We start from the raw sequence: 27,551 nt of genomic DNA, 5'->3' as shown, positions 1-27,551 counted from the left end.
AGGAGGAGGGCACTCCTGGAGATCTCCCCCATGCCTGGACTAGTTTCCCTCTGTGTTTCTCTATTGAATTAGAGAAACTATTTAAGTTCTTTAAGGTTCTGCTCATGGGGCACCTGAAATGATCACAGGATCATAGATTGTGCATTTTGGAAGGGGCTTTAGAGGCCACTGGGTCCAACTCCTTCATTGGTGCAGTGACTTGTCTAAGGTCACACAGGTAGTTTCAGATGTGAGATTTGAATCCAGGTGTTCTGGCAACAGAGTCGTTTGTGCTACATATCCTTCCTTCTCCACATTTTCTTAGAGTAATTTCTCTGGGGCTTTCCTTTGTCCTAACTACTTTCTACCTCGTTTTCTACTTATCTATTTATGTAGCATATCTTCTCCCTCCCCTGACCCCCTCCGCCTAGAAAAATATTTTAAGCACCATAAGGCACTGAAGTAGCACCATGGATAGAGCACTAAACTTGACCTCAGGCGAATTCAAATCCTACCTCAAATATCCACTAGGGACCTTAGAGGTCACCTAGCCCACCCACCTCTTTTTTTTTAACCTTACCTTCTGTCTTAGTATCAGTTCTAAGAGAGAAGAGTGGCAAGGGCTAACCAGTTGGGATTAAATGACTTGCCGGAGGTCACACAGCTAGAAAGTGTCTGATGGCAGATTTGAACCCAGGACCTCCTGTCTCCAGGCCTGGCTCTCTAGCCACTGTGCTACCTAGTTACCTCTCCACCCTTCTCTTTCTAAGATGATCCAGTCAAAGCCGACATAGGTTTTGTGATTTTCCCAAATAACAGAGGTGGCAGGCTTGGGATTCAAATCCAAATCCTTTGATGTGAAATCCGGTATTCTTTTGCCCTATATGCCATTAAATTCCCACCATTAAATTGAATGGTTGTAGGGACAGAGATGATGCAGTTGCATGTCCAGAGGGTGTACCTGGTGCTTGAAACCTCTGGGAACAAAGATCTCTTCAAGCTCCAGCCTGGTTGGGCTTGTGAGAAAGGTGAAAGAAGGGGCTGGAATAGCATACTCTACCGTCTGCCATAACCACACTCCAAGATCCTGGACACAGAAGTGCCCTTCTCTGATCATAACCTCCTCTTCTTCCATCACACTGTCTTTACTGTCACTGTGACCTTCAGTCTGGCCACCCCTACCTGGTTTCCTGGTCCCTGTTCTGGCCTCACTTTCCTCTCTCCAAATTTTGACCCAAGAGTTGGCCATTTCATCTCTATGTTATACTTTGCCCTTGGATCTGAGGAAAATTAATTTTAATATTGTATCATTTGGTTATTAAAATCAATTTGTAATATTCCCTTCTCCATCAACAAGATATCACATGCGTTAAGTTGTTGTTGTTTTTTTAAGTCCCTTTCCCCAGGGCAGGCTAAGTGACTCAGTGGACTGGGAGTCAGGCCTACAGACGGGAGGTACTCGATTCAAATCTGCCCTCAGACACTTCCCAGCTGTATGACTCTGGACAAGTCACTTAACCCCCATTGCCTAGCCCTTACCACTCTTCTGCCTTGGAACCAATATGCAGCATTGATTCTAAGATGGAAGGAAAGGGTTTAAAAAATAGTAATTACTTCAAAATGTTTGTTGACTTGAACTGAATTGGGAGAAAGATTGAGGAAGCAGGTTCCCCCAGGCTCAAAGGTATGCACGCTACATACATCCTTCTGAAACCTCCCCTGAAGAAGGATCTCGCAACAAGAGCTTCTGGCCTTGAACTGGCCTTGAGGTCCTTCTGTCCATAGGAAAATGACAGCTGAGTCACCTATATTGTGTTGAGAATTGGCTAAATGAATTCTGTCTCCTATAAATAGTTGGATTTTAGAGGATTTCTCCAGAAAAATGAAGCTCTAACAATTGGTTCTGTGACCCTAAGACAGAGGATGAAGGATATGTTGGATGATTTTCATATCTCACTATGAGATTACAGTCTTTTTCAGGGCACCTTTGATGGTGAATAATAATCACAGAGTCATAAAATGTTAGAAATGGAAGGGACCATAGAAAGGATATCAGAGTCAGGAAAAAAAACAACACCTCAGAACACAGAATGTAGGCATAGAAAGAGATTGTTAGAACCTAGACTACCAGAACTAGAAAGGGGAGTTAAATAAATAAAAAATAGAATTTTAGAGCCAAGGGAGGCCTTAGGGGTTATTTCATTCTATCCTCTCATTTTTCAGAAGAGGAGACTGGAAAGCCAGAGGAAGCAAGTGACTTGCTCAAGGTCACACAGCAAGTCAAGTGGTATAGAATCTAACCTTGTACCCAGATCCCTTTGACCTTTACCTTCATATTTGAGATTGCCCATGTGCAAAATAGAAGCTAGGAGCTTGGAGATTTCCCAATTCTCTGTGTCAGTGAACATTAGCACTTTCATGGCGGAGCGGATATTGGCGTATTCCTTGCTGTCGTCTCGGCCATCACAGGTAGTACAGTTGCCCTGCGGACACACAGGATGAGACTAGGGCTCAGGAGATCCAACCAGGGGCAAAAGGATGCCACCCCCTGAATGTTGGGTGTCTCTATACCATGACTCAGATGAAAATCATCAGACCCTTTACTCCAGGTTTAGCCCTGCTGACCCCCATTTCTAATCCCTAAAATGCTCAGAGGGCAATGAGAATAACTTGTTTTTTTCCAATCTCAATTTTTAAAGTCATGTTTGATAACTTGGATTCAGAAATGCTTACCGCTTCACTCCTTACAGAATAAACATTTAAGACAACAACCACTTATCTTCAGTTGTTTTTCAGTCATGTCTGACTCTTCATGACCCTATTTGGGTTTTTTTGGGCAAATATACTGGAGTGGTTTGCAATTTTCTTCTCTAGTTCATTTTATAGATGAGGAAACAGGGTAAAGTGACTTGCTCAGGGTCACATGGCCAGTAAATATATTTGGCCAGATTTCTGTGTGCCTTTGCACACATATAAAGTAATAGGGAAGAGAGAACTTTGTATATAGGAGGTGCTTAATGGTTGTTGAATGAATGAATGAATTGTGTCTGTATATTTATATATGGACATAGAGGCAGCTAGGTGGTTCAGTGGATAAAGCTCTGGACCTAGAGTTAGGAAGAACAGAGTTCAAATCCTGCCTTTGACACTCACAAAAGTTGTGACCTTTGGCAAGTCACTTAACCTCTGTTTGTGTTAATCTACTAGAGAAGGAAATAGTAAATCATTCCTGTATCTTTGCCAAGAAAACCCCATGGGCAGAAAGCTATGGTTTACAAAGAGTCAGATGGACATACAAATTATGTTAGATGAACTAAATTAGGCTGATGGAAGGCTGGCACAGGAGAGGGTAAATCCTTTATACTAAATTGGCCCTGTAAGTGTTTCACCAACTAAGAGAAGTTGTATATTCAGCTTCTCTTAACTTCTGTTAGCACAACAGGAAAGGCAGTGCAGCTGAGACCTGAGCCAAAAAGGAGCTGGGCTGATGGCACAGACAAGTTTGTCAGTAGCAAAATTATCGTTGGCTGGCACATTTAAGCCATGGGGAGCAATTTGTATTGCTGGTTTTCCTTCTATGGTCTCCAAGACAAGATCATACAACCCTGGTATGACTGAACTATTTCTGTTGTGGGAAAAGAAAGAGAAGGAAAAGGTGTAGAGCTTGGCAGAATCCTGTTGACCTGGGGCCCTTGGTGTTTTACTGATGTCTTAATCCATAACTTTATGGAAGTGGCTAAAGAGGCAAATGGTGTGCCTGTGTGGGTGTGAGTGTGGGTATGTAGATTGTGTGGATCCATGTGTGCATATACATATGTGCACTGATAAGATTAGCCCTAAATCATGCAACTAGGAAGTGCCTGAAATTAGATTTGAAATCAAGTCTTCCTGACTCCATTTTCAGTGATTTATCTCTCCAGGAAGCAGCCTTAGTGTGCCACCTACCAGTGAGTTAAGTAAGGTTTCTTCCCTGAAGAGACCAGAGCTCTGCTACTGAACCTACCCCATTATTTTCCTGCTTGAGATCTCCTTTCCTCTGCCCCTAAAATGCATGGATCTCCTATGTAACCATGGGAAAATATATTTTTTTAAATATAGCTCTTACCATGGCCAGATAGTTGTAGTCAGTGGCTTGCCCCAGGCCCAATTTCCTCTTCTGGTCCGCAGTCATACCTTCAAGCATACAGTAGAAAACATGGTAATTCCGTTCATCTGGAGCCTGAAGGAGAAGTTGGGAGAGAAAAAGAGGAATTATAGATGAAAAGATAGGAAGAGAGAGACAGAAAGGGAAATGGAGTAGGGGGCAAGGAGAGAGGAGACAACAAGGGGACTGAAACAAAAGCTGGCAGGTTTGGGAGGGCCTCCTAAATTCTGATCATAACTGGAAAGAGATCTGATTTTGTGTGTGAAAGTCCTCATTTTCTCCTCCCCCTCTGTGCCCACGGTGGGTGGAACAATGGGGAGGCTGGCTGGGTGATGAGGATATGAGGAACAACATCAGAGATCCCAGAAGAAGAGCCAGCCCCCAAATGGCTTAGTAGCATCATTGGGACCTAGCCTATTTAGATTGGAGGGAGATCCAGAGAGCAATCCCCAGAGAAATACTGTCTACCTGCTGGGCACAGCCATTCCCTTGTTTCCTGAATTGCCTGCTGCTATGACTAGAGCCTGGCAAGGAGCCCGAGTCCTTTGGCAAAGGAGCTTCTTCACCCACCAAGTTAGAGGCAGGGCTGGGACTTAAGACCAGGCGTCCAGTTTCCCAACTCCAAGTTCTTTCTCCAGAACTACAAACCAAAGACTATAAGGCCCTACTTTGCAGGGCTGGCCCCAGGATAGAGGGTGAAGGAGTGAAGGAATCCTTAGCTAGAAGAGATGCTGGTTGTCATCCAATTTCAACTGCCTGTTTTTTTTTTTTTCTTTCTGGAAGAAGAGTCTGAAGTTCAGAGAGACTTATTCAATGTCAAAACAGTGAGTAATAGTCAGAATTCAAACCCAGGTCATCCACACCTTGGCCTGGGGTTATTTCCACTGCTCTACACAAAGGCAGGCCCTCTCCCAGCTCTGGGAATTCTCTCGGGCTGTCTTTCATGCTTGGAACACTCTCATTTTCCATTTCTGCCTCCCAGCTTTCCAGGCTTCCATCTAGTCCCAACTAAAAGCCCACCTTCAGCAGGAAGCTCTATTCAGTCCCTCTTAATGCTAGTGTCTTCTCTCTGACACTAGCCTCTGAGGGCAGCTAGGTGGTAAAGTAGATGGAGCACCAGGATGGGAGTCAAGAAGACCTGAGTTCAAATCTGACCCCAGACACTTAATAGCTGTGTGACTCTGTTTAAGTCACTTAACTCTATTTGCCTCTGTTTCCCCATTAAAAAAAAATAAGCCAGAGAAGGAAATGGTAAATCACTCCATTGTCTTTGCCAAGAAAACCCCAAATGGGATCATGAAGAGTCAGAAACAACTGAACAATAACAACTTCCCTCTGAGATTGTCCTCCATTTGTCCTGTTTTTAGCTTGTCTGCACAGAGCCATTTGCAAGTTGTCTTGCCTGTTATTTGAGTTCCTCAAGAGCAGAGGCTGTCCTTTACCTTTCTCTGTATCACTAGTACTTAACATAGTGCCTGACACAAAAGTAGGTACTTGGTGGCTCAATGAAGAGAGAGCCAGGCTTAGAGATGAAAGGACCAGGGTTCAAATCTAGCCACAGACATTTCCTAGCTTTGTGACCCTGGGAAAGTCATCTAACCCCCACTGCCTGGCCCTTACTAGTGTTGGAACCAATACTTAGTATCCATTCTAATTTAGATGGTAAGGGTTTAAAAATACCAATGTTTATCGACTAACCAAAGTCTCCAGTTAAATTATAACCATAAATGTTCATAGTTACATAGTATTTTCTTGTTGCAAAGTGCTCCACACCCATTTTCCCATCTGATCCTACCAACACCCCTGTGAAGAGAGCCCCCATCTTACCAAGAAGGGAGCATCAGCTCTGAGAAGCAAATGGACCTATTTCTCAGCTAGTAAGTGAGAATTACTAGTAAGTGAGAATTGGATTACTTAAATCCAAGTCCTCTGGCACCTCGTTTACTGCCTTCCCCTGGCACATGCTGCCAGTCAATGATGCTGCCTCTGCCCATTTCTGCTATGATTTCTCCCTTTCCAGGGAACTGAATGTCTTTGATCAAGGGACTTCAGCTCAGGTAATGAAAAAAAGTCAGAAGATTCAGCTTTAATTACTCCTACTAGCTATGTGACCCTGGGAAAGCCTTACCCCTCTAAGCCTCAGTTTCCTCATCTTTAAATGGAGATAATATTTGTATTATTTCACAGAATAGTTGTAAAGAGCACTTTGTGAACCTTCATGTGCTTTAGAAATGGTAGGCTTTATTATTAGTTATTAGTAGTAATATTTATAATATTAATAATGACAGTGAAGAATGAAGGCACTTTAACCAGAAGGTTTGGCTCTAGTGCCAGGATTCAAGGTATAACAGGCAGTGTAACAGGAGGAGATGTCTTTGCTGGGTTTTCAAGCCCCCTTACCTCTTTAAAGTCCATCAGGCATAGACTTAGTCAACTAGCATTTATTAAGCACCTACTGTGTGCCACTAAAGCACTGTACTAACCATTGGAAATATAAAGTAAAAAAAAATTATCAGTTTTCAAAGTGCTCACAGGGAAGACAACATGCAAACAACCATGTTCCTCTAAGCTATATACACAATGAATTAAAAATAATAAACAGAAGGAAGCTACTAAGATTAAAGAGAAGGCTCTTTTTTTTTTAAGCCCTTCCCTCCTGTCTTAGAATCAATACACAATATACAATACACAATACTGTGTATTGGTTCCAAGGTAAAAGAACAGTAAGGGCTAGGTAGTAGGGGTTAAGTGACTTGCCCAGGGTCAAACAGCTATGATAGGCCATATTAGAACCCAGGACCTCCTGTCTCTGGGCCTGGTGCTCTATCCACTGAGCAACCTTGCTGCCCTGTAGATATGATTTATAAAAAGGTGGGACTTTAGCTGAAATGTATAGGAAGGCTTGACTCACAGATAAGTGACCCTAAGGGTCCCTGACCTCACCTTACAGGGGCCCCCAAATGTCCAGCCTAGCCCTAGAGTCTAACCCCAGCCCCACCTGTCTGCAGACTCGCGACTTCTCCAACAGGTACTGCTCAATCTTGGCCCCCTCGATGGCTCCTCGCTTGTTAAAGTGGATGTCGATGTACTTCCCAAATCGGCTGGAGTTGTCATTGCGGATAGTCTTTGCATTCCCAAAAGCTGCAGAGAGACCCCCAAGAACCCCACCCGCACCCCCAGATACAACTGAGGCCAATGTCGCTTTGGAGAGACCCTTTTCCAGGCTAACCACAACCATGAGGCCCTGTGCCAGGCCTGGAGTCCTGGCTAGAATTTCCCTTAAACTTTGAACACTAGGTTGTAGCATCCTCCCATACTCATACATAGACATCTACCCCTGCCCCACCCTGGACATGGCTCCTGTTCCCTCTCAATGAGCCATCTTTTTCTTTTTTTTCTTTTTTTAAAAAAACCTCTTACCTCCTATCTTAGAATTAATACTAAGTATCCAGTTTCGAGGCATAGGCAATGGGGGTTAAGTGACTTGCCCAGGGTTACACGGCAAGGAAGTCAGATTTGAACCCAAGACTTCTCATCTCCAGGTTAGGCTCTCTATCTACTGAGCCACCCAGCTGCCCCAAACCAAGAATGGCACTTTGGGAAGCTTGGCTGGATGGTGTGAACAAGAGGGCTTGGAAGGAGAGAGCTAGAAAGTGGAGGCTCACAGGAAGGCTAGCTACAGTGGTAGCCTTCCCTGGGAATGGCAGATGAACCCAAACACACAGATGTGATTCTCTGCTCCTCAAACTGGCCTTCTCTCTTCCTTCCTCCCCTTTTTTTCTCCTATTAAAATGTCTCCTCCATCTCTCTGCCTTCTGAGACCTTTCCAGATCCAGCTCAGGTGTCTTTTCCTCCACGAAGCTTTCTCTTTTCTTCCATATGCATTTGTTCTCTTTAACGTGACCTATTATTGCTACAGTTCAACGTCTTGTTGGGCCTATACTAGCCTCTCCAAAGCCTCCCTGTCCCACAAAGTTTAACTCAAGACCAACTCCTCTAGCAAGCCTTCTTAGACCATCCCCACCAAGCCCAAGCCCTTTCTCTGATTTCTACATTCCTTAGGAATGTACAATATAATATTCATTCTACACTGCTTTATACTCTTCCCTGGCTATTTCCTGGAGAGAAATCTTGCCTTCTTAACTTAGCAATAAATCTCTTGAGGGAAGAGGCTACCTCTTTACCTTCTCTTGTCATGCATAGTGACTGAAACAGGGGTGGACAATTCAGTATTAGCTCCAGAAATACTAATTAATTGGATGTCTTAAAGATTCAGTCAAAGTCTAGTTTCTAAGTAACTTCTTTTTTTTTAGCTAGTTTTCTTTTCTTTTCATTTTTCTTTTTAATATTTTCCTGTAGTTACATGTTTCATGTTCTTTCCCTCTCCCCCAAACCCCGCTAATCCCCCTTAGCCGATGCATAATTCCACTGGGTTTTACATTTATCCTTGATTATGACCTAATTCCATATTATTGATAGTTGAACTAGAGTTATTGTTTAGTGTTTACCTCCCCAATAATATTCCCGTCAGCCCACGTGATCAAGCAGTTGTTTTTCTTTTGTGTTTCTCCTCTCACAATTCTTCCTCTGAATGTGGCTAGTTTTTTTTCTTATAAGTCCCTCAGTCTTTCCAAGTAACTTCTATCCCTCCGTTAACACTGGTTTACACATAGACTATTTGAACTGGAAGGGACCTTTGCAATCACTAAATCCCTTTTTCTAGAGGTAGATATTATTGCCCCAAAATATGAAATGACTAGTCCAATGTCACACAGCTAGTAAGCAGAAGAAAGAAGTTACTAGACTGGGGCCACTGACCATTCGTCAGTTTTCTTTCTATTCTATGACAATGCTCCTCAGAACTTCAGTTCCAGCAGTAACCTCTTTTTGCCTATCCCTTGCTAAGTGCCGGGAATAACATGCTGGTGACGGAGGGGGTGGCACCCTGGAAATCAATGTTGATGCGAAAATCCAGAACCTTCCAAATATTTCCTATATTCAATCTTTGGCTTTCCAAGTCACCCTTGATGCTACTGTTAGATCACATCCTCCTTCTCATCATCCTTAGCCCATAAACTCTAAAGACTCCATAGGACTTCTCCTCCCCTTTTCTGTCCTCTCTTAGGGAGATCTCTGGAGCCCAGCCTACCTTCCAGGATGGGATTGGCTTCCAACACTTGCTGCTCAATCCAGGAATGCTGCCCACTGATGGCTGCCAGAAACTGAAGGATCAGCTTGGTGCTTTCTGTCTTTCCAGCCCCAGACTCACCACTAATAAAAAAAGAATGCAACAAATGTGAGGTGATGTTCATGCAATCCCAGATGCGCATATCACAGAAAATGACAGAATCGAAACATCATAGAACCCTAGACTCGTAGTCATAAAATCCAAGTTCCCAAGAATCATAGTCAAAAATTCTTGGAACAATAGATTCAAGAGTCCTAGCAAGCCCAGAACAAAGTTACTAAATTTTTGAATGATTCTATCACAGTTCTAGGCTCTTTAGAATGATAGATATAGGACTTTAAAAACATAGTAAAAGAATCATGGTTGTCTTATAGAATCAGAAAAGTCTATATCCTGTAATTTTAGAATCTGAGATGAAGAGTTATAGAATTTTAAAAACATAAAATTATTATAGTTACTGATTTTTATAATCATAGAATTCTAGAATTACATTTGTAAGTTCCTAGACCATCATTATAGAATCATAAATATAGGGTTCCAAAATTCTAGACACATGCAGGCACATCACTGTAGTGCCACAGTCTTAGATTTCTAAAATTAGTCATAGAATCTTAGAATCATAGTTATAGATTCTTAAAAGTATAGAGTAAGAGAATCATGGTCTTAGGATCCTATAATCAGGGACGTGCTGAAGCCAACTCTGAATGTTTTACAAGAGTAGATTGTTAATTTTTCTGAGTGAGCACTAGCACCTCAGAAATCAGCAAACACTACAAATGACGGCTTGATTATTTTCTTTTATTATCCAGACTTAAGAAAGTGATTGAAAAATGTTAATGCGGATTAGACTTAAAAGCGGTAGCTAGGTGGCTTAAAGAATAAAGTGCTAGGCTTGCAGTTAGGAAGACCTGAGTTCAAATCAGACCACAGATTCTTAACCATATGATTCTGAACAAGTCGCTTAGCCTCTTTCTACCTCAGTTGCCCCATTTGTATAATGAGGGCAACAATAGCACCTACCTCCCAGGATGGTTGTGAGGATCAGATGAAATGATATTTGTGCTTAGCACAGTGACTGATACATAGTAGATATTTAAGAAAACATCGGTTTCCTTCCTTCCTAAAAGTGTGTCATGCATACATTTTTCAAGAGTTGACTTATTTACTATTTATATCTATAATATAATATCTANTGAACAAGTCGCTTAGCCTCTTTTTACCTCAGTTGCCCCATTTGTATAATGAGGGCAACAATAGCACCTACCTCCCAGGATGGTTGTGAGGATCAGATGAAATGATATTTGTACTTAGCACAGTGACTGATACATAGTAGATATTTAAGAAAACATTGGTTTCCTTCCTTCCTAAAAGTGTGTCATGCATACATTTTTCAAGAGTTGACTTATTTACTATTTATATCTATAATATCATTATTATAGATATTATAATAATAGAATATCTATTTACTATTTATATCTATAATAGTCAAAATTGTTTATTTGTTAAATCTTAAAATAAATTAGTAATAGAATCTTGAAATCACAAAATTAGAACCATCTAATTCCAAAATTATAGAATTCTCACATTATTATAGAATCATATAATCAAATAATAATATATTAATATCATAATTATATAACCAAATATTTATTCTATTATTATATCTTCTTATATTACTTACATAATACACAATTATGTAATAAAACAATAATAGAATTAGAATTATTTTGGTGATAGAATCCTACCTTCAAAATCCCAGAATAGTCACAAAATCATAGAATTATGGAATCTTAGAATTTAGAATCGATGGCTCTGTAGCAGAATTATAGAACCAGAGGATTTTTAGGATTTAAAAACATAATTATAGAATTATAGAATAATTAAATCTTAGATATTAGACTCAATGAATTACTGACAAAATCTTAGAATTAAAATGACAGTTTAAAAATCAGTGTCATAGTCATGGTATCCTAGCATTACAGTCATAGAATGTTTGACTCATAAAATCATAGTGTAACCTACAGACAGTATCATCTAGTGAAAAATAGTAGTAGATTTTTAGTCCAAAGTCCTGGGTTCAGATCTCACCTGACATTTATTCCCTCTGTGACCTTGAGAAGGTCAAACCTGTGTCCTTTGACTTCAGTTCCAGGGATCTTTCCATTGTGGGCATTGTGTTATTTCTCTGTGTCCCTGTTAGTATCTTGTACCAGATTTGACCTCCAGCAGTTTTATGCCTACAGACTTGGCATGAAGGCATAAAAGCAATATGTAATTGTGGAACTGAATTCTTACTTGTCCTAAAATTAGCTCTTCTAAATTGGTTGGGGAAGGTTCTGCTCATTTGAGGATTAGAAGAAAATTTCTGTGGTTCATTCTTGTCATAATTTTACAATCCCAGGGCTTCTATTATTTTAGGACTTGGTGCCTTAATGTCCTCATTTATAAAATGAGGGATGTAAAAATACTTATATTACCTGCCTTACAGGGATTCTGAAAGGACCAAATGTCTTAGCAGATGTAAACACCTTTGTGAACCGGAAAGTACTAAATAAACGTGATAGGCAGTTCTTGATGCCAATGCTGTCAGCATCATTTGAATCACATTTTACTCATCTTTTGCTTATCATTATTTTGGGGTCTTATCTCCTAGTTTCTTTTCTGTTGGGAAAGTTAAAGACAACAGTCTGTTCACTACTCTACTCATTCTATCTTCTCTATCCTGCATCTTCTGTCTCTCTATCTCTGTCTTTCTGCCTTTCTCTATCTCTCTCCCTCTTCCTCCTTTCATTTCCCACCTGTTGACATCCTCTCTTGTCTTTCAAAGCCCCAAGTCAGAGTCAAAGGTCAACTCATTTCTGAGGATCAGGATGGGCACTTCCTGATTCCTCCCTAGCCGGCATATCTTTCCCTCATCTGATCTCCTAGTACTGTTGTATATCTCTATATATTTCTAACACTTTTATTATCCTCTAATACCATAGTTATTATTTGTTTCCCTGTCTTATGTCCAATAGTAGATTATAAGTTGCTCTGAGGGCAGGAACCTTTTCTCTGATTGAAGCAAAAGGCTTAGCAAATAGTAGATACTTAATAAATGTTGAATGAATGAATTAATGAATCCTCTTTTAGATGCTAGAACTAATGTGAGTGAATTGAATTGCCAAGGCTATCCCTTGTCCCCACCTAACTGGAGTAGGTTCTAGTTCAACTCTACCAATAGCTAGTTGTGTGACATCGGCAGTAGTGTGCTGAAGCCAGTTCATCAGGGCTCAAGAGATCTAATTATTAAATCTTTGATATGAGCATTTATGCCTCTGAAATTGGAAAATGCTGCAAATCAGAGCTTGACATTGTTTTGTTGATTGACTCTAGATTTAAGAAAGTAATGGAGAAAATGTTAAAATAATGCAGATTAAACTTAAAAGCATGTTGAATAGAGGCAGCTAGGTGGCTCAGTGGATAGAGCACCAGGCCTGAGATGGAAGGTCCTGGGTTCAAACCTGATCTCAGATACTTCCTAGCTGCGTGACTTTGGGCAAATCAGCCCCCATAATCTAACCTCTTCTATCTTGGAACCAATACTCCGTATTTTTCTTTTAGAGCGTTGTTAAACATTTACCAACCTACTCCTGGGTTTTAGACAAACTTCTTTGCCTCTCTTTTTCCCTAGTTTTCCCTTTTTGTAAAATTAGGTGTCGTACTACTTGACCTTTAGGTCTCTTCAACTCCAACAATTTACGTTCTAAGTCTGTCCAATTTTAAAGTTCTATGTTCTAAGGAACCTATCCATTTGGAAATTCTATGTTACAAATCCCCACGGCCCATCCAGTTTTAACATTCCATAGTTTTATGACTCTGTTTCCTTCCTTCCTTTCTTGTGCCTCAGGCCCACCTGATGATGCAGCATTGGTCTCGGCTGTTCCGTTTCATGTTGAAGTAGCAATTATCAGCAATGGCAAAGATGTGTGGTGGCATCTCTCCAATCTTTTTGTTGGTGTACTGGCGTATATGCTCTGGTGAATAGATGGGGAGGAGCTGGTAGGGGTTTACAGCCACCAAGATGGACCCAGTATATGTCTGAGGAGATACAAACATGGTGCCTGTGGGCAGTACAAATATTGGACTACTGGGGATAGAGGGAAGGGAAGAGAAATCTGGGATGGGTGTAGAGTGGAGAGGAATAGTAAGTCCTGAACATTTTGCCCCAATACCTCATCCCCTGCTTAAGGGGAAACTCATCTTGACCCTCTGGCTCAGTTCTCCCAACTGGTCAGTTTATACTTGGAAAGACTATGTCCATTTCTTAGCTCTACAATTTAGGAGTACAGATAGATTAGCTAGGGCACATCTATAGGAGGAATACCAGACTGGAGAGAGACCTGAAGGCAAGATCATGTGAGGAATATGCGAAACTCTAAGGGTTGTAGCTTAGAGAAGAAAAGACTCATGGGGAACATATTATTTTTCCTAAAATAACAAAAGAAGAAACAGATGTCTATGGTTCTCAAAGGCAGAATTAGTACTAAAGGAGGTAGAGATTTTGGTTAGGTGTAAGAAAAGAATGTGCCAGCATTCAAAAGCATCCAACATGGAATTGGTTGCCCCATCCCCTCACCTCTACTTACTAGGTATCCCATTGCTTTTATGGGAGGAATCTTTGTACATCTTGATATATTCTCCCTATTCAGTTTATCTGTAGGCCCCTCCTAAGCATCTTTGCCTCAAGTTCAGGAAAGGCTACATATAAGGGGTCATTTGTAATGGACTGCAAGGAGTCCTGGGGAGTAGTAAAAGACCAGAGGATGACTCCCAGGCCTGTACAGTAGGACACTAGAACTCTGTAGCTAATCTCAACCTGCAAAAGTTTCAGGCATTCTAGGATACTCCCAGTCTTCTCATAGGCATCCTAGGCATGCTCCCTCCCCAGACAAGTAATGGTGCCCTCAGTTATCTGACATGGCATGGTCTCATGACCCCATGTCAGTCAACAAGCATTTATTAAGGATCTACTGTGTGCTAGGAAATGTGCTAAATGCTTTCATTCTCAGAATAAAAGGTCTTTGCCATTTTTTGCCAACTAAACTCTAGGTAATTAGAACTGGGACAGAGTCCTGAACTGACCTGGATGGACGTTGTTCAGAAAAGGCAATCCTAGTTCGACAGAAAGAAATTTAAACTTTTTTAACCTTGGCTTTGCCCCCTGACTCACACAATGAGTATGCCATAGGATAAGTTGCTTCCCTCCTCTAAACCTCAGTTTCTTTCTCTGTAAAATGTGAGGGTAAAAAAGGGGGATACAGCTAGGTAATTCAGTGGATAGAGAGCCAAGTCTGATGATGGGAGGTCTGGTGTTCAAATCTGGTCTCAGATGCTTCCTAGTTGTGTTACCCTGGACAAGTCACTTAACCCCAATTGCCGAGCCCTTACTGCTCTTCTGCCTTGGAACTCATCAATTCTAAGACAGAAGGTAAGGTTTTAAAAAAAGAGAGGGTTATACTCAATCTCTAAATTCCTTTCTACTTTCTTATTTTATATTTTAAGTATCCCTTCAAATTCTGACTTTAGAATAGCATACTGGCAAGAGTATGGGACTTCAAGTCATAGCTATGAAGAAAATTGAATTTCTCTGTTCTAAGTAGAGAATGCCTCCTAGTTAGGTTATATAATCTATTTCTAAAATTCATTATCTTTTCTCCCCTTCTGGACAGGTGGTCTATAGTATATTGACAGTACATTTACTAAGAAAACTTGGATTTTAGAAACCTATCCCTAACATTTATGTCATTCACTGTTCAAACCTTCAATACCCCATCTGTCAAATGTGGGTAACTGACTTAATTGAACCAATCTACCTCACAAGGTGGCAATGTGGAAGATGTTTCATCCAATCCTTAATAAAGGATTTAGTGATGTTATTATTGCTTTACATACTCTCCTCTCATATACTGCCCATATTCAGAGGTAAAGGAGATGCATTCAGCCAAGATTTCTCTCCCAAGAAAATAGACACAACAGAAGGAGAGTAACCATGCCACAGAGGGAATGGTGAAAAGCCAAGGCATAAAGCATCAGAATGAAGAGAATGGCGAGGTACACAGAGCTAGGCAATGAGAAATGGGTGAATTCAGAGGTGGATGAAAATGATTCAAATGGAGGACCACTGGGTACATACTCACCCGTCCTCCACAATTAGTCTTAAGTTGGAAAGGAAATCAAGGAGACAAGAAGAAATGGTTAGAGAATAAAATAAGTTGACCTTTTTTCCCAGGGAACCCCATAAAGATTTTTATTTCCATTCTTCTATTTATACTTACCATGTAATATTATGTATTCTGGTTGTCTGCATTAATATCTTGTGTTTCTACTTGACTGTAAATTCAATAATGGAGATTATGTTTGGTATTTTCCCCCTTATCCCCTTGCCCCCCCCCACACACACACATATTAAGCAGAGTGTTTTGGACACAGTAGATGCTTACTAAATGTTATATAACTTGAATATATATATGCATAATATTTTAATTCTCTGCCAGTAGTGAGATCCCCATCACTGAAAAAGTCAAGTATAGGTTAAATATGCCCCCCCCCTTTTTTAGGAAGGCTATAGAAAAACTACATCCCCTGGGTAGAGACGTAATTAGATGTTCTCTGAAGTCCCTTCCAGCTTTGAGATTCTATAGATTTTCTGAGGTCAATATATGTTAGGGTCTAAAACACAGATATTTCCAATGTATTCTAGAGACAGATGTAGTCAGCAATGAGGCCCAGATGGTTTCTCTTACTGTGGTTAGGAATAGGAAAGAGATAGAGCTGGACCTGTGATTCCATTGGTTAAAGAACATCCTGGTGAGAAAACTACCCATTAGGAGGAAGCTTGGTGGAGAGAGAGACAGACCTCCAAGCCAACAAAACCTAGGTTGAAGCCTACCTCTAACATATACTGTCTCTATGATCATGGGCAAATCACTAACTTGCCCACTACTCTAGACAATTCCCAAAGGCTATGAATTGCAGAGAAAGAATTGACCCTTATTGGTAAAGGGAGTTCCTTACACCAGTGAAATCACAGGTGTGGCCTCTGTCTTATTTCTAAGGTGTGTTTTGAGTTTTTTGTTGTAGTTTTGGCTCAGGTCTATTCTTATTCAGTCTAACAGGTTGCCTGCGGCCTTAACCATACCTGTTTCTTCTGTCTGGCAGTTCCTCTCTCCTATCCTTTCTCTAGACATTTTAGAACCTGGAAATTGTTTTTGTGGGGCACCTTTCAACCTAGAAAGTTCCAGTTTCCTAGGTGATTGGCAGCCTCCTTGCCTATAACATCAGGAAGCCAATCAGCTGTGCCCAGGGAAGAACCTCCTCTTTCCCTATAAATACCTAAGCTGCCCTGCCCCAACAGTAGCTCTCCAGTAGGGTATGAAGATGGAGCCAGGAATCCCAGCAACAGCTTGGCTCAGTGATGCACGAAGACCTGGCGGCCACCTCTCACAAGACTATCCGACTATCCAGGGTTCCTTCTAATCCTTCTACCTTGGCCTGTAGCCCATCCTGCCTGAGGCTCCTGGGTTGGATTTCTCTACCCTGGGGGGGGGGGGGTCTTTCCCTTTTTTGTGGAATATAGGCCTCTTTGGAAATGTGGTAAAATCTTTGGACCTCTTCTAAGAGTCCTGTTTTTAAAATGTATAAAATAAAATACATAGAATGACAAAGGAAACCAATATGGAAATAGTGAGGAAAAAAAAGTTGTGGACTCTAGTTACATTCCTTTACAGCTCTGCAGGGGTCATTTTTTAGATGGAACTCAACCTGGTTTTCTTTCTTCCTTTCCCTCAGTGCCCACTTGACTGTCTACAGTAAATTCACAGCAGGCCGAATGAACAGGTCAGTTGCTTTCTGTTTTTTTTCCTTTTCTTAACCCTTACCTTCTGTCTTTGTATCAATTCTAAGATAGAAGAGTGGCAAGTGCTAGGCAAAAGGTCCTTGTCCAGCATCGCACAGCTAGAAAGTATCTGAGGCCAGATTTGAATCCAGGTCTTTCAGACTCTAGGCTTGGAGCTCTATCCACTATCTCTCTGCCACTAGCCAATTGCTTTCAACAATGACTGGCTCATATAATTCCTCTGGGAAGTCCTTTTAGTCTCAATCAATCAACAAACATTTATTAGAAGGATTCTGTGGTCCTCATATCTTAACCTTTGTTCTAAGAGAGCAGCCAGCAGACCCCAAGTAAATTTAAGAAGAAGCTTCCGCAGAGGAAGTCAATGACTGAGGTATGTCAGTGATGGGGTATTCCCTTAAGGGAGACAATAAGAGTAATAACAGCTAAATTTTATGTAGCACTTGAAGGCTTACAATGCTTTTTACATGTGTCTTCCTTGAACCTCCTAACAACCCTGTGAAGAAGGTTCTGTTGTTATCACTCTCATTTTACAAATGAGAAAACTTACAGCAAGTGTCTGAGGTGGGATTTGAACTCGGGTCTTCCTGAATCTAGTCCAAGTATTCTTTAGACTGTTCCATTTAACTATAGCCTCTCTCTACTACCCCAGGCTTTTTCTAATGTGGATGCTCTGCTCTTTTGGATGAGCAGGGGCATGGGAGAGAAGTATAAGCACAATTCTCCCAAAAGATAATCTCTAATTCTTCTTTAAAATTTTTTGTCATTCCTTTCATGCCACCAGTGAAGAAAGGTGGGGTACAGCCTTGGACCCACCACCCTAGAAGCATTGCTTCAATTGAAACTCTTGCTGAAAGGTGAGATTTACCTCCTGTCCTATTTAGGCTCTTTTAATATTAAGTTTAACCTTGCAGAGCCTGTGTGTCCAGCTCTATTGCCTTTTCTGAATCTGGGCCCGTGTGCCCAGTCCTGTTGGGTTGTCCCTAACTGCCCTATACTTTTCTTTAGGTGTTGCTGGACAATGGTCCACGTACAGACCCAGTTCAGGTTTGGATTTTGGTCCAACCAACCACCTATGACTTAGCTATACTTCCTCTCTCTTGTTGAATATTCTGTTTCCTTCTTTCTCCCTCTTCTATAGCTTCTCACATTTGGAAACTTCTCAAGCTAGAACCTTCCAAGGTAGAACCTCTTGGTTTCCTGTCTGATTAGCACCTCCCTGCTGGTGACCCCGAAGCCAATTAGGCAAGTTTGAGTAAGCCCGTGGGCCCCTCCATATAAAAACTCTAAAGTGGCCATTGAGAATGGAGTGAAGATGCACCAAGAGGTCCAAGAGGAAGTTGGGTGTAAGAATGCCCCAAGTCTTGGGAGCAGCTTCTCTTAGGACCAACTTGGACTCTTTCTTCCTGTTAAGGATCTGCTGGGGTCCGAAGACCACAGGACTTGAAGCTCCTTGGCTTACTCCATGGTTCAATAAATCAGTGGTCAACAAACATGTTAATTTCCTCCTATAGATCCAGAATTGTGCCAATATGGGCTGATCATTTCCTCTCTTGTCTTTCCCTGTCCCACTTTGATGGAGTTGGTTCTGACCTTTGCTAAGAGGTAGGACAGAATTCCTATAGAGGCTATTTTTGTAGCAGTGAGGTGGCTGATAGAACACTGGATATAGGGTCAGAAAGACCTGAGTTCAAAACTTGCCTCAGACCCTGAGGCAGAAGCTATAGCCATTCTCCATACTGCCCTGAGCGGGCAGCTAGGTGGCACAGTGCCAGTTCTGGAGGCAGGCTGAATTCAAATCCAGGCTCAGACATTTTCTAACTGTGTGACTCTGGGAAAGTCACTTCACTTCTCAGTCTCAATTTTGTCATCTGTAAAATGGGTATAATAAAAGCACTTACTTTATAATCTTCTTGTAAGAATCTTGTAAAAGTATTATCACTTTTAAAGCACTTTGCAGGCTTTAAAGCTCTACATAAATTCTAGATATTATTATTATTTTCTTTCTTACAATGGATGGTTCATTTCTGGGAGTAGTGCATAGAGAATATCCAGAAACAACTGACTGAAAAACAAAAAAGCATCAATAAAGCTTTTTTTTTTTAAATTCTAAAACCATCCTAGAATCTTCCATCTTAGAATCAATACTATATACTGGCTTCATGGCAGAAGAGCAGTAAGGGCTAGGCAATGGAGGTTAAGTGACTTGCCCAGGGTCACAAGCTAGGAAGTATTCTGAGATCATATTTGAACCCAGGACCTCCCATCTCCTGGTCTGGCTCTCAATTCACTGGGCTACCCAGCTGCCCCATGCCCATAAAACTTATTTTAAAAAATAAACATAGACTTGGATTTGATTTCTAAGACTCCTGCCTATGCCATTCTGCATTCTAACATGCTATGTCCCTTTTAGTCCTTGGTTTTCTTTCTAGTTCTTCTGTTCTATGACTTTGATCAGATGAGGCAATAGCTATGCAAAGACTTTGGAAACAATAAAATGCCCAGGGACCATCAGGAGTTATCCACACGATCTTGGTGGCTCTCAGCCTCCCAAGCCTTTGCTGAAGGTTTCTGCCTACAGTCTCCCCTGAGCGTAGGGCTCCAGAACCCTGAAAGGTGCTTCCTTCACTGGGATTCCAAGGTCCTACGCAGCAGGGGATGAGTCCATACATAAGCCCTGCACAGGTGATCATCAGAGGGTTAATGAAGAGACAGCCTCGCTGTGGCCTCACACCAGGCGTGGGTAATAAAACTCTTCCCTGGGAGGAGGCCAGTGAAAGAGATAAGGGGAAAAAAGAGTCCTGGCCAATTACTCGAAGGAAGCCTAACTCAGGACAGCTAAGGACAAAGGCTGTATAATTCCTGCATGGATCTAAAAGAAACAAGGGGAGCACGGTCCTCCAATTTGTCAGAAAGAGAATAATAAAAAGCAAGATTTACCAAGTGCTCTCCCTATAAGTTTGGTGGAATGAGTAGGATTCTGCCCATTTTACAGAAGGGAAAACGGAGATCCAGAGAAGGGAGGCTGTATGTTGAAGGTCAAAATAAAGAGTGAGTGATAGATCTGAGATCTGGGAGCAAGACCCTCTGCTATAACCCCCTTCTCTCAGGAGCCTCAAAGAGGCCGTCTCCTCATTAAATGTTCATTGTTTTCATTGCATTAGAGGAATCTCCTAGACTACAAAGGGAACAGGGACTCTCTCCTCCTTCTGCCTCCTCCAAATCCCCCAGCTTAGAACTGAGCACAAGGGAAAGGTTCAGGCAATGCTATTGATTAGTTGATTTTAAATCTCTCTGAGATGTGCAAGTCTGTAGATGGGAAGGGCCTTCTATCAAGCAAATCCATCCTTGGGTCATGGGGAATCTCAGCGCCCAAATGTCCTGGTCTGCAATTTCTAAAGTTTCATTCAGCAAATATCTACTAAGCATGAACTCTTGGCCAACCTGTGATACTTCCCCCAAAACATTTCATCTCTCATCTCCAGACCTTTGCACTGGCTGTTCCCCGTGCCTAGAATGCCCTCCCTTCTCACCTCTGTCACTTGGCTTCCCTCAAGGCAGCTCAAATCCCACATTCTACATGAAGGATGCCCTTAAGCCCTCAGCAAAGTGCTTTTCCCTTCGGAGACTATCTCCCAGCTACCCCACATAGATATTGTATGTTCCTAACTATTACATGTCATCTCCCCCATTAGAAGGTAAGCACCCTTTTTATTTTGGAGTTTGTGTTTTATATGAATCTTCTTTCATGACTTGATTATTCTGAAAGTCTGTTTTGCATGACCATTTATGTATAACCCAGATCAAACCGCTTACCATCTCTGGGAAGGCAGGAGCACAATTTGGATCTTAGGATTTTGGAAAACTTATTTAAAATTTTTTTTATTGCATGTAATTGGGAAAATAAAATAATAAACAAACAAAGAAAGAAAGAATGTGAGCACCTTTAGATCCAGGACTGTATTTTACTTTCTTGGTGTTCCCAAGTGCTTAGCACAATTCCAGGCACACAGTAAACCTTTATATTGACCAACTGACCTACTATATTCAAAGCCAGGCAGATAGCGAAGTGGCTTATTTCATAGAACCTTAGTCCTAGAGTCAGGAAGACCTGAGTTTAAACCCAGTCTCAGACACTAACTAGCTGTGTGACTCTGGGTAAATCACTTGTCCTCTGCCTGTCTTACTTTCCTCAGTGGTAAAATGGAGTTAATAATAGCACCCACCAAGGTGTTATTGTGAGGATCAAATTAGTACTATGGTATATAATGGGGGAGAGACTGTATCTAGTGGAAGGGTTCCTAGAAGAGGCACTTCAAAATAAACATAACACTTTTAATATGTTCTGATCAAAAATAACACAAGTCCACTTCTCTCTTCCCTAAGGAAAGAATAGGATCACAGAATATAGAGCTAGAAGAAGCCTTAGAGATGTAACCCAATCTCCTCTCCCTCCACTCCAGGAGGAAGGAACAAGTCCTCTAATTTCTTTGGATCTCCATCTCAGTTAAGGGACTTGACCAAGGTCTTACATTTAGGAGCAGGTCCAACATTCAAACCCAGATGCCCTGACTTCAGATCGCATTGCTGCCTTTCCTTCTTGGAACCTGGCATAGAGCATGGCATACACTAGGCACTTGATACTGCTAACTATTTAAGATAGGACAGGAATTAGACATGAGATTTTATTGGTATAGGGAACCCCCTCTCTTAACACAAATTCAACTCTTAGCCAGTTGCCAAGGAGACTGAGAGGTTAAGAGCACACACAGCCAGCTGTCAGACAAGAAACTCTGCTCTCTCTCTCTCTCTCAAATATTTATTGAATCAGACTGAATTAGAGAAATGAGTTTGGAAATCACTTACATTAGAGGAACTGAAAAAAAATTGTCAAGAAGAATACAAGGAGGCAGAAGAAAGGACTAAAGAGAAAGTCCTAGAGGCACATTGCCATGGAGAGTCTCTCTCGTTGGAGAATTCTTACCCTGGGCCAACCCATCCTCACACACACACACACACACACACACACACACACACACACACACACGCACACACGCACACACGCACACACACACACGCTGGGTTGGCACCTTCATTCTAAAGAATGTGACATCTGGTACTCCAGTGGGCAGGTGGCCCAGCTGCCAACGGATGCATGCAGGCTGGTAATTTGAGAAGATGCTGAGTGGGAGGCTTCTGGGGGTAACTCTATCTAAGGAGTGAGGGTTGCCATAGCTAAGGATCGGTGCCTTAGTGCCGTCACTGGGGAGAACAAGGAAGTCAAAGGCCAAATTCTCACATTTCTAATTGGTTCTTGGGACTTGATGTTCTTTCCAGCCAAACTAAACCCATCATCCTTCAAGACTCATCTCAATAAGCCTAGAGACAGAAGGTCCTGGGTTCAGATCTGACCTTAGACACTTCCTAGCTGTGTGACCCCGGGCAAGTCATTTCACCCCCATTGCCTAGCCCTTACTGCTCTTCTGGTTTGGATCTAGTACACAGTATTGATCCTAAGACAGAAGATAAGAGATTTTTTTAAAAAGACTCATCTCAAGGACCACCTTACACAGGACATCCATAAAATCTTAGGTGTCTGTGGCACCGTTCAAAGAACTGGTTTTAGAGTCCAGAAACTTGACTTCAAATTGTGCCTTTCAAGTTTATTATCTGTTTGACCAAGTCACTCTTAAGTTTCAGTTTCTAATTTGTAAAAAAGAGAGTTTTAAACTAAACAGCCTCTAAGGTCCTTCCTATCTCTGGATCTAGGAGGGGACTTCAGGGAGCATCCAGTCCAACCCACTATCCAGTTCTAGGACATTCCTTAGTGGAGGCCATCCAGCCTATTGCTGAATAACTCCAGTGTTGAGAGCTCATTCCTCACTGAAGTGGCCCATTCTACTATGGGCCAGTTTTAAATATTATAAAGTTCTTGCTGATATTGTATTGAAATCAGTCTCTTGGTAACTTTCCCTCACTGGTCTTCATTCTTCCCACTGGGGCCACATTAAATAAATATGACTCATAAGATCTTGGGCTTGTAGTTGAGAAGACTTGAGTTCAGACAGTAAAAAGCTTAACTTAGAAGTTAAAAGCTGTGTGACCGTGGACAAGGCACTCAACCTCTGTGCCCCCATTTCCTGAGGGAGCTGGACTCAATCGCTTCTAAAGCCCCTTCTAGCTCGAAGACTGTGATCCTATGAAATGTTTAGGCATTTAAACACAGCTATCAAGTCTTCCAAAGTCTTTTTTTCTGACTAAACATCCCTAGCTCCTTCAAACTATTCTTTTAAAGCATAATGATTATGGTGTAGTAGAGGAAAAGCTTTGGATTTAGATTAAGCATATCTAGGTTCGAATTTTATGAGCTGTGACACTGGGCCAATCACTTAATCTCTCTGGACCTCAGTTTTCTCATGTGTAAATTGAAAGATTGGCTTGATCAGATTATCTCTAAGGTCCCTTCCAGTTCTAAATTCTATAATTCAGCTTCCTTTTCTAGAGGTCTAAAGGCTTCTAAAGAACTTTCCTCCCAGTAGCTTTGAAAGGGATTCAGTGCAACTATAGTTCTCATCATTTCACAGAGAAAGAAAAGGATGTTCCAGCTTGGACGCTCTATGTTCTAAAGACCTTTCCATCTCTAAAAGTGCAGGCTTTAAGGTTCTTTTGAGTACTGACATTCTATATTCCATCAAGCTATGTTTAATATCGGAGTTGTAAGGGCCTTTAGAAGATAGAATGTCATAGCTTGATGGCACAATAGGCAGAGTATTGGACATAGAATGAGAAAGATATAAGTTCAAATCCTACTTCAGATACTTCTTAGAGACCCTGAGCAAGTCACTTAACCTCTGTCTGCATCACTTTCCTCATCTTTAAAGCAGTGATAATAATGGCACCTTTCTCCAAAGGTTGTTATGAAGATAAAAATGAAATAATACTTTTAAAGTACTTTGGAAGGGGACAGCTGGGTAGCTCAGTAGATTGAGAGCCAGGCCTACAGGTGGGAGGTTCATAGGTTCAAATCTGGCCTCAGACACGTCCCAGCTGTGTGACCCTGGGCAAGTCACTTGACCCCCATTGACTAGCCCTTACTGCTCTTCTGTCTTGGAATCAATACAGTGTTGATTCTAAGACAGAAGGTAAGGGTTTAAAAAAAAAGTACTTTGGGAATCTTAAATTTATGCTATAGAAATGCTGACTCTTATTGCTGTTATTATTTTTATTTCCAGCATTGGCATTCCAGATCTAACATTCCATGTTCTATATCCTAAAGGTTTTTCCAATGCTGACAGTCTATGTTTTATATTCTATGATTCACTAATAATACTTTCCCACATAACACTGGGCAAGTTTAGGGTATATATGTGTGTGTGTGTGTGTGTGTGTGTGTGTGTGTACATATATAATACACAGATAGATAGATAGATAGATAGATAGATAGATAGATAGATAGATAGATATCTTCTATAGATGGTTCCCTAAGGCCCCTTCCAGATCTAATCACTTAATCTACTCTCACATATAAGGTTATGTTTTCTCTTGAAATAATTAGGTCTGTTCCATATACTTTGCCCAGTAGAGAGGATTCTTACTCTGTCCAAAATTTCTTATTGTTATTTTGTTTAGTTTGCCCTTTCCTTCCCCACATCATTTTACAGATGAGGGAACTGAGGCAAAAAAAGGGTTAAGTGATTGGTTAAAGACAGCTAGTGTCTAAGGCCAGACTTGAACTCACGAAGAAGAATCTTCCTGATTCCAAGCCCAATGCTATATCCATTGTACCGCTTAGCTGCTTCAAGGGTAGAAAAAGATGAGGGACAAGTACCTATTTCTAGAATCAACAAGTCGTTTTGTCTACCCTTAGTCAGATCTCAATTGCCACCTTTGCCCTCTTCAAACATTCCATGGTATCACAGACCTGGAAAAAATTACAGCAGGAAAGACCTTAGAATTATAAAATGTCAGAGCTGGAAGGTCATTAGTACAGAAAACATTGGAGCTAGAAAGGAATTTGGAGCACAGAATGTTAGAATTAGAAGGGACCTTAGAATCATACAACGACAGAACTTTAGATCTGAAAGAGACCTTTAGAGATTATCTAGTCCAGGGGTTCTCATCTTCAGTCTGGTGAAATCTATGGACCTCCACTCAGAATAATGCCTTTAAATGCATAAAATAAAATACATAGAATTATAAAAGAAACTAATACATAGGACTATAAGAGAAGCTATTTAGACTGAAACAGTGTTAACAGAATTAAAAAAAAAAGTTCAGGGACATCAGGTTAAGTACCTAAATCCAACTTACTTGGAGGAGAGATCCCCCTAGGAACCCCACCTTAGTTTCCCACCCCCATAAATTGGATCAGACTACCCCTATCCCTCTATTCCTTTTTAAAAAATGTTCTTTTTATTGTCATGTAAAACCCACTTTCCATATTGGTCATGTGAAAGACAACTCCAACAGTTCTTTCTCTGGACGTAGCTTTCCTTCCTAAAGAATCATGTCAGCTAAATGAACCACATCAAGGTACAGATCACAGTATGCATAGATATAATTTACAGAGCCAGTATCTGTCCAAAACATCTTACTATACTGTAAATACGATAAGTGATTGCCTGTTTCGACTATTATGAAAGTAGGAGTCAGATAATCATACAGATCATACAACTGATCCAACCATGAGTTTAGTCCAAAGAGATGATGGCATATACCAAACCACTGTAAAGACTGCTCTCATAACCAAGAAGACAGGGAACAAATGTTTGCATGTTGGCACAAGCAAAGAATTGGGAGGCAACATGGTTAAAGGATGTGTGTCCTGGGATCTCTCTCTCTCTCTCTCTCTCTCTCTCTCTCTCTCTCTCTCTCTCTCACCTTAATCAGCTCTGTGGTGTACATTATCATCTCTATGAAAATGGTTTCCTGATCTATATATCAGCTCTAGTCCCTCTCCTGAGCCTGAAACCCTCCTCACCAACTAACTATTGGACTCTTAGAGCTGTATGCCCCGCAAACATCTCAAACTCAATCTGTTCAAGCAGAACTCATTATGTTTCTTCCCAAGTCCACCCCTTTCCCAAAGTTCTCCATTGGAAGAAGTGACACAATGGTTAGGAGGCTGCCTGGAACATTGGAAGACCATAACTTGAATCCTGTTGTTTCCACTAACTTACTGTGTGATCTTGAACAAATCAGTTCTCTGATCAAGGTTTTACTTTCCCCAAATAAGAGAGTTCTTTTTGTCAAATAAGGGCATTGAACTGTAAGAGCTTCAAGGTCTACTCTAGCTCTGACATTCTTATCCTACATTCTATGTTCTAAGACAGTGATTCCCAAAGTGGGCGCCACCGCCCCCTGGTGGGTGCTGCAGCGATCCAAGGAGGCAGCGATGGCCACAGGTGCATTTATCTTTCCTATTAATTGCTATCAAAATTTTTAAAAATTAATTTCCAGGGCGCTAAGTAATATTTTTTCTGGAAAGGGGGTGGTAGGCCAAAAAAGTTTGGGAACCACTGGTCTAAGGTCTCTTCCAGGCCTAGCCATGTTCTAATATCCCATGTCCCAAGGTCCCTCCCACGTCTGTGTTCTAACATTTTATGTTCTAAGGTCCCTTCCAGGCTTAACCATCTTCTCACATTCTCTATCCTAAAGTTCCTTCCAGATCTATACTCTAGTATTCCATGTTCTAAGGTCCCTTTCAAGTTTGTCTTCTAACATCCTATGTTACAAGGTCCCTTTTAGGTTTAACCATGTGATAACATTTTATGTTCTAAGTTAGAGGCAGCTTGGTGGTAGAATGGTTGAAGGGCTGAATTTGGAGTAAGGATAGACTTGAATTCAAATCTAGCCACAGGCACTTACTAACTATGTGATCCTGAGCAAATTGCTTCACCTTTCAAACGATCTCAGTTTCTTCAGGAGTAAAAACAGGAATAATAATAGCACTTATTTCCCAAGGTTGTTGTGAGGATCAAGTGAGATATTATATACAAAATACTTAACACAGTGCCTAGCACATAGTAGGCTCTTAAAAAAATACTTATTTCTTTCCTTCCTAAGTACTCTTCTTGCTCTAACATTCTATTCTAAGATCCCTTCCAGTCTGTCTATGTTATAACCTTTTATATTCTATGAGTCCTCCCAGCTCTGACTTTCCATTTGCTATGATTTCTTTCATCCCTGATATGATATGCTCTAAAATGATCAGTCCTGAAGTCCTTTATAATTCTAAAATGTTATGACTCTGTGCTAAAGGGCATCCTTTGTACTGTCCAGGCATTGAAGTAAAAGATGCTGCTCCCTCCAATCTCCCTTAGACCCAAGATTCATCGGGGAGATCT

At 41.2% G+C, this 27,551-nt stretch overlaps 1 protein-coding gene across 2 annotated transcripts in view; it reads right to left on the bottom strand.

Moving 5' to 3' along the window:
* MYO7A (myosin VIIA) overlaps window positions 1-27,551 on the bottom strand; it is a 144,974-nt gene that overhangs the window by 110,318 nt on the left and 7,105 nt on the right. For both annotated transcript variants that reach the window (XM_044668167.1, XM_044668168.1), the window contains exons 3-7: window positions 13,207-13,391; window positions 9,273-9,394; window positions 7,122-7,264; window positions 4,085-4,198; window positions 2,309-2,462 (exon numbers count right to left, since the gene is read on the bottom strand). In XM_044668167.1, coding sequence (XP_044524102.1) covers window positions 2,309-2,462; window positions 4,085-4,198; window positions 7,122-7,264; window positions 9,273-9,394; window positions 13,207-13,391 — 718 coding nt within the window. The remainder of the gene's footprint in view (window positions 1-2,308; window positions 2,463-4,084; window positions 4,199-7,121; window positions 7,265-9,272; window positions 9,395-13,206; window positions 13,392-27,551) is intronic.

This window comes from Gracilinanus agilis, chromosome 3 (assembly GCF_016433145.1).
Source record: "Gracilinanus agilis isolate LMUSP501 chromosome 3, AgileGrace, whole genome shotgun sequence".
In the NCBI taxonomy this organism is placed as follows: Eukaryota; Metazoa; Chordata; class Mammalia; order Didelphimorphia; family Didelphidae; genus Gracilinanus; species Gracilinanus agilis.
Note: the sequence above shows the minus strand (reverse complement) of the source record. Positions and strands in the feature narration are given on the sequence as shown.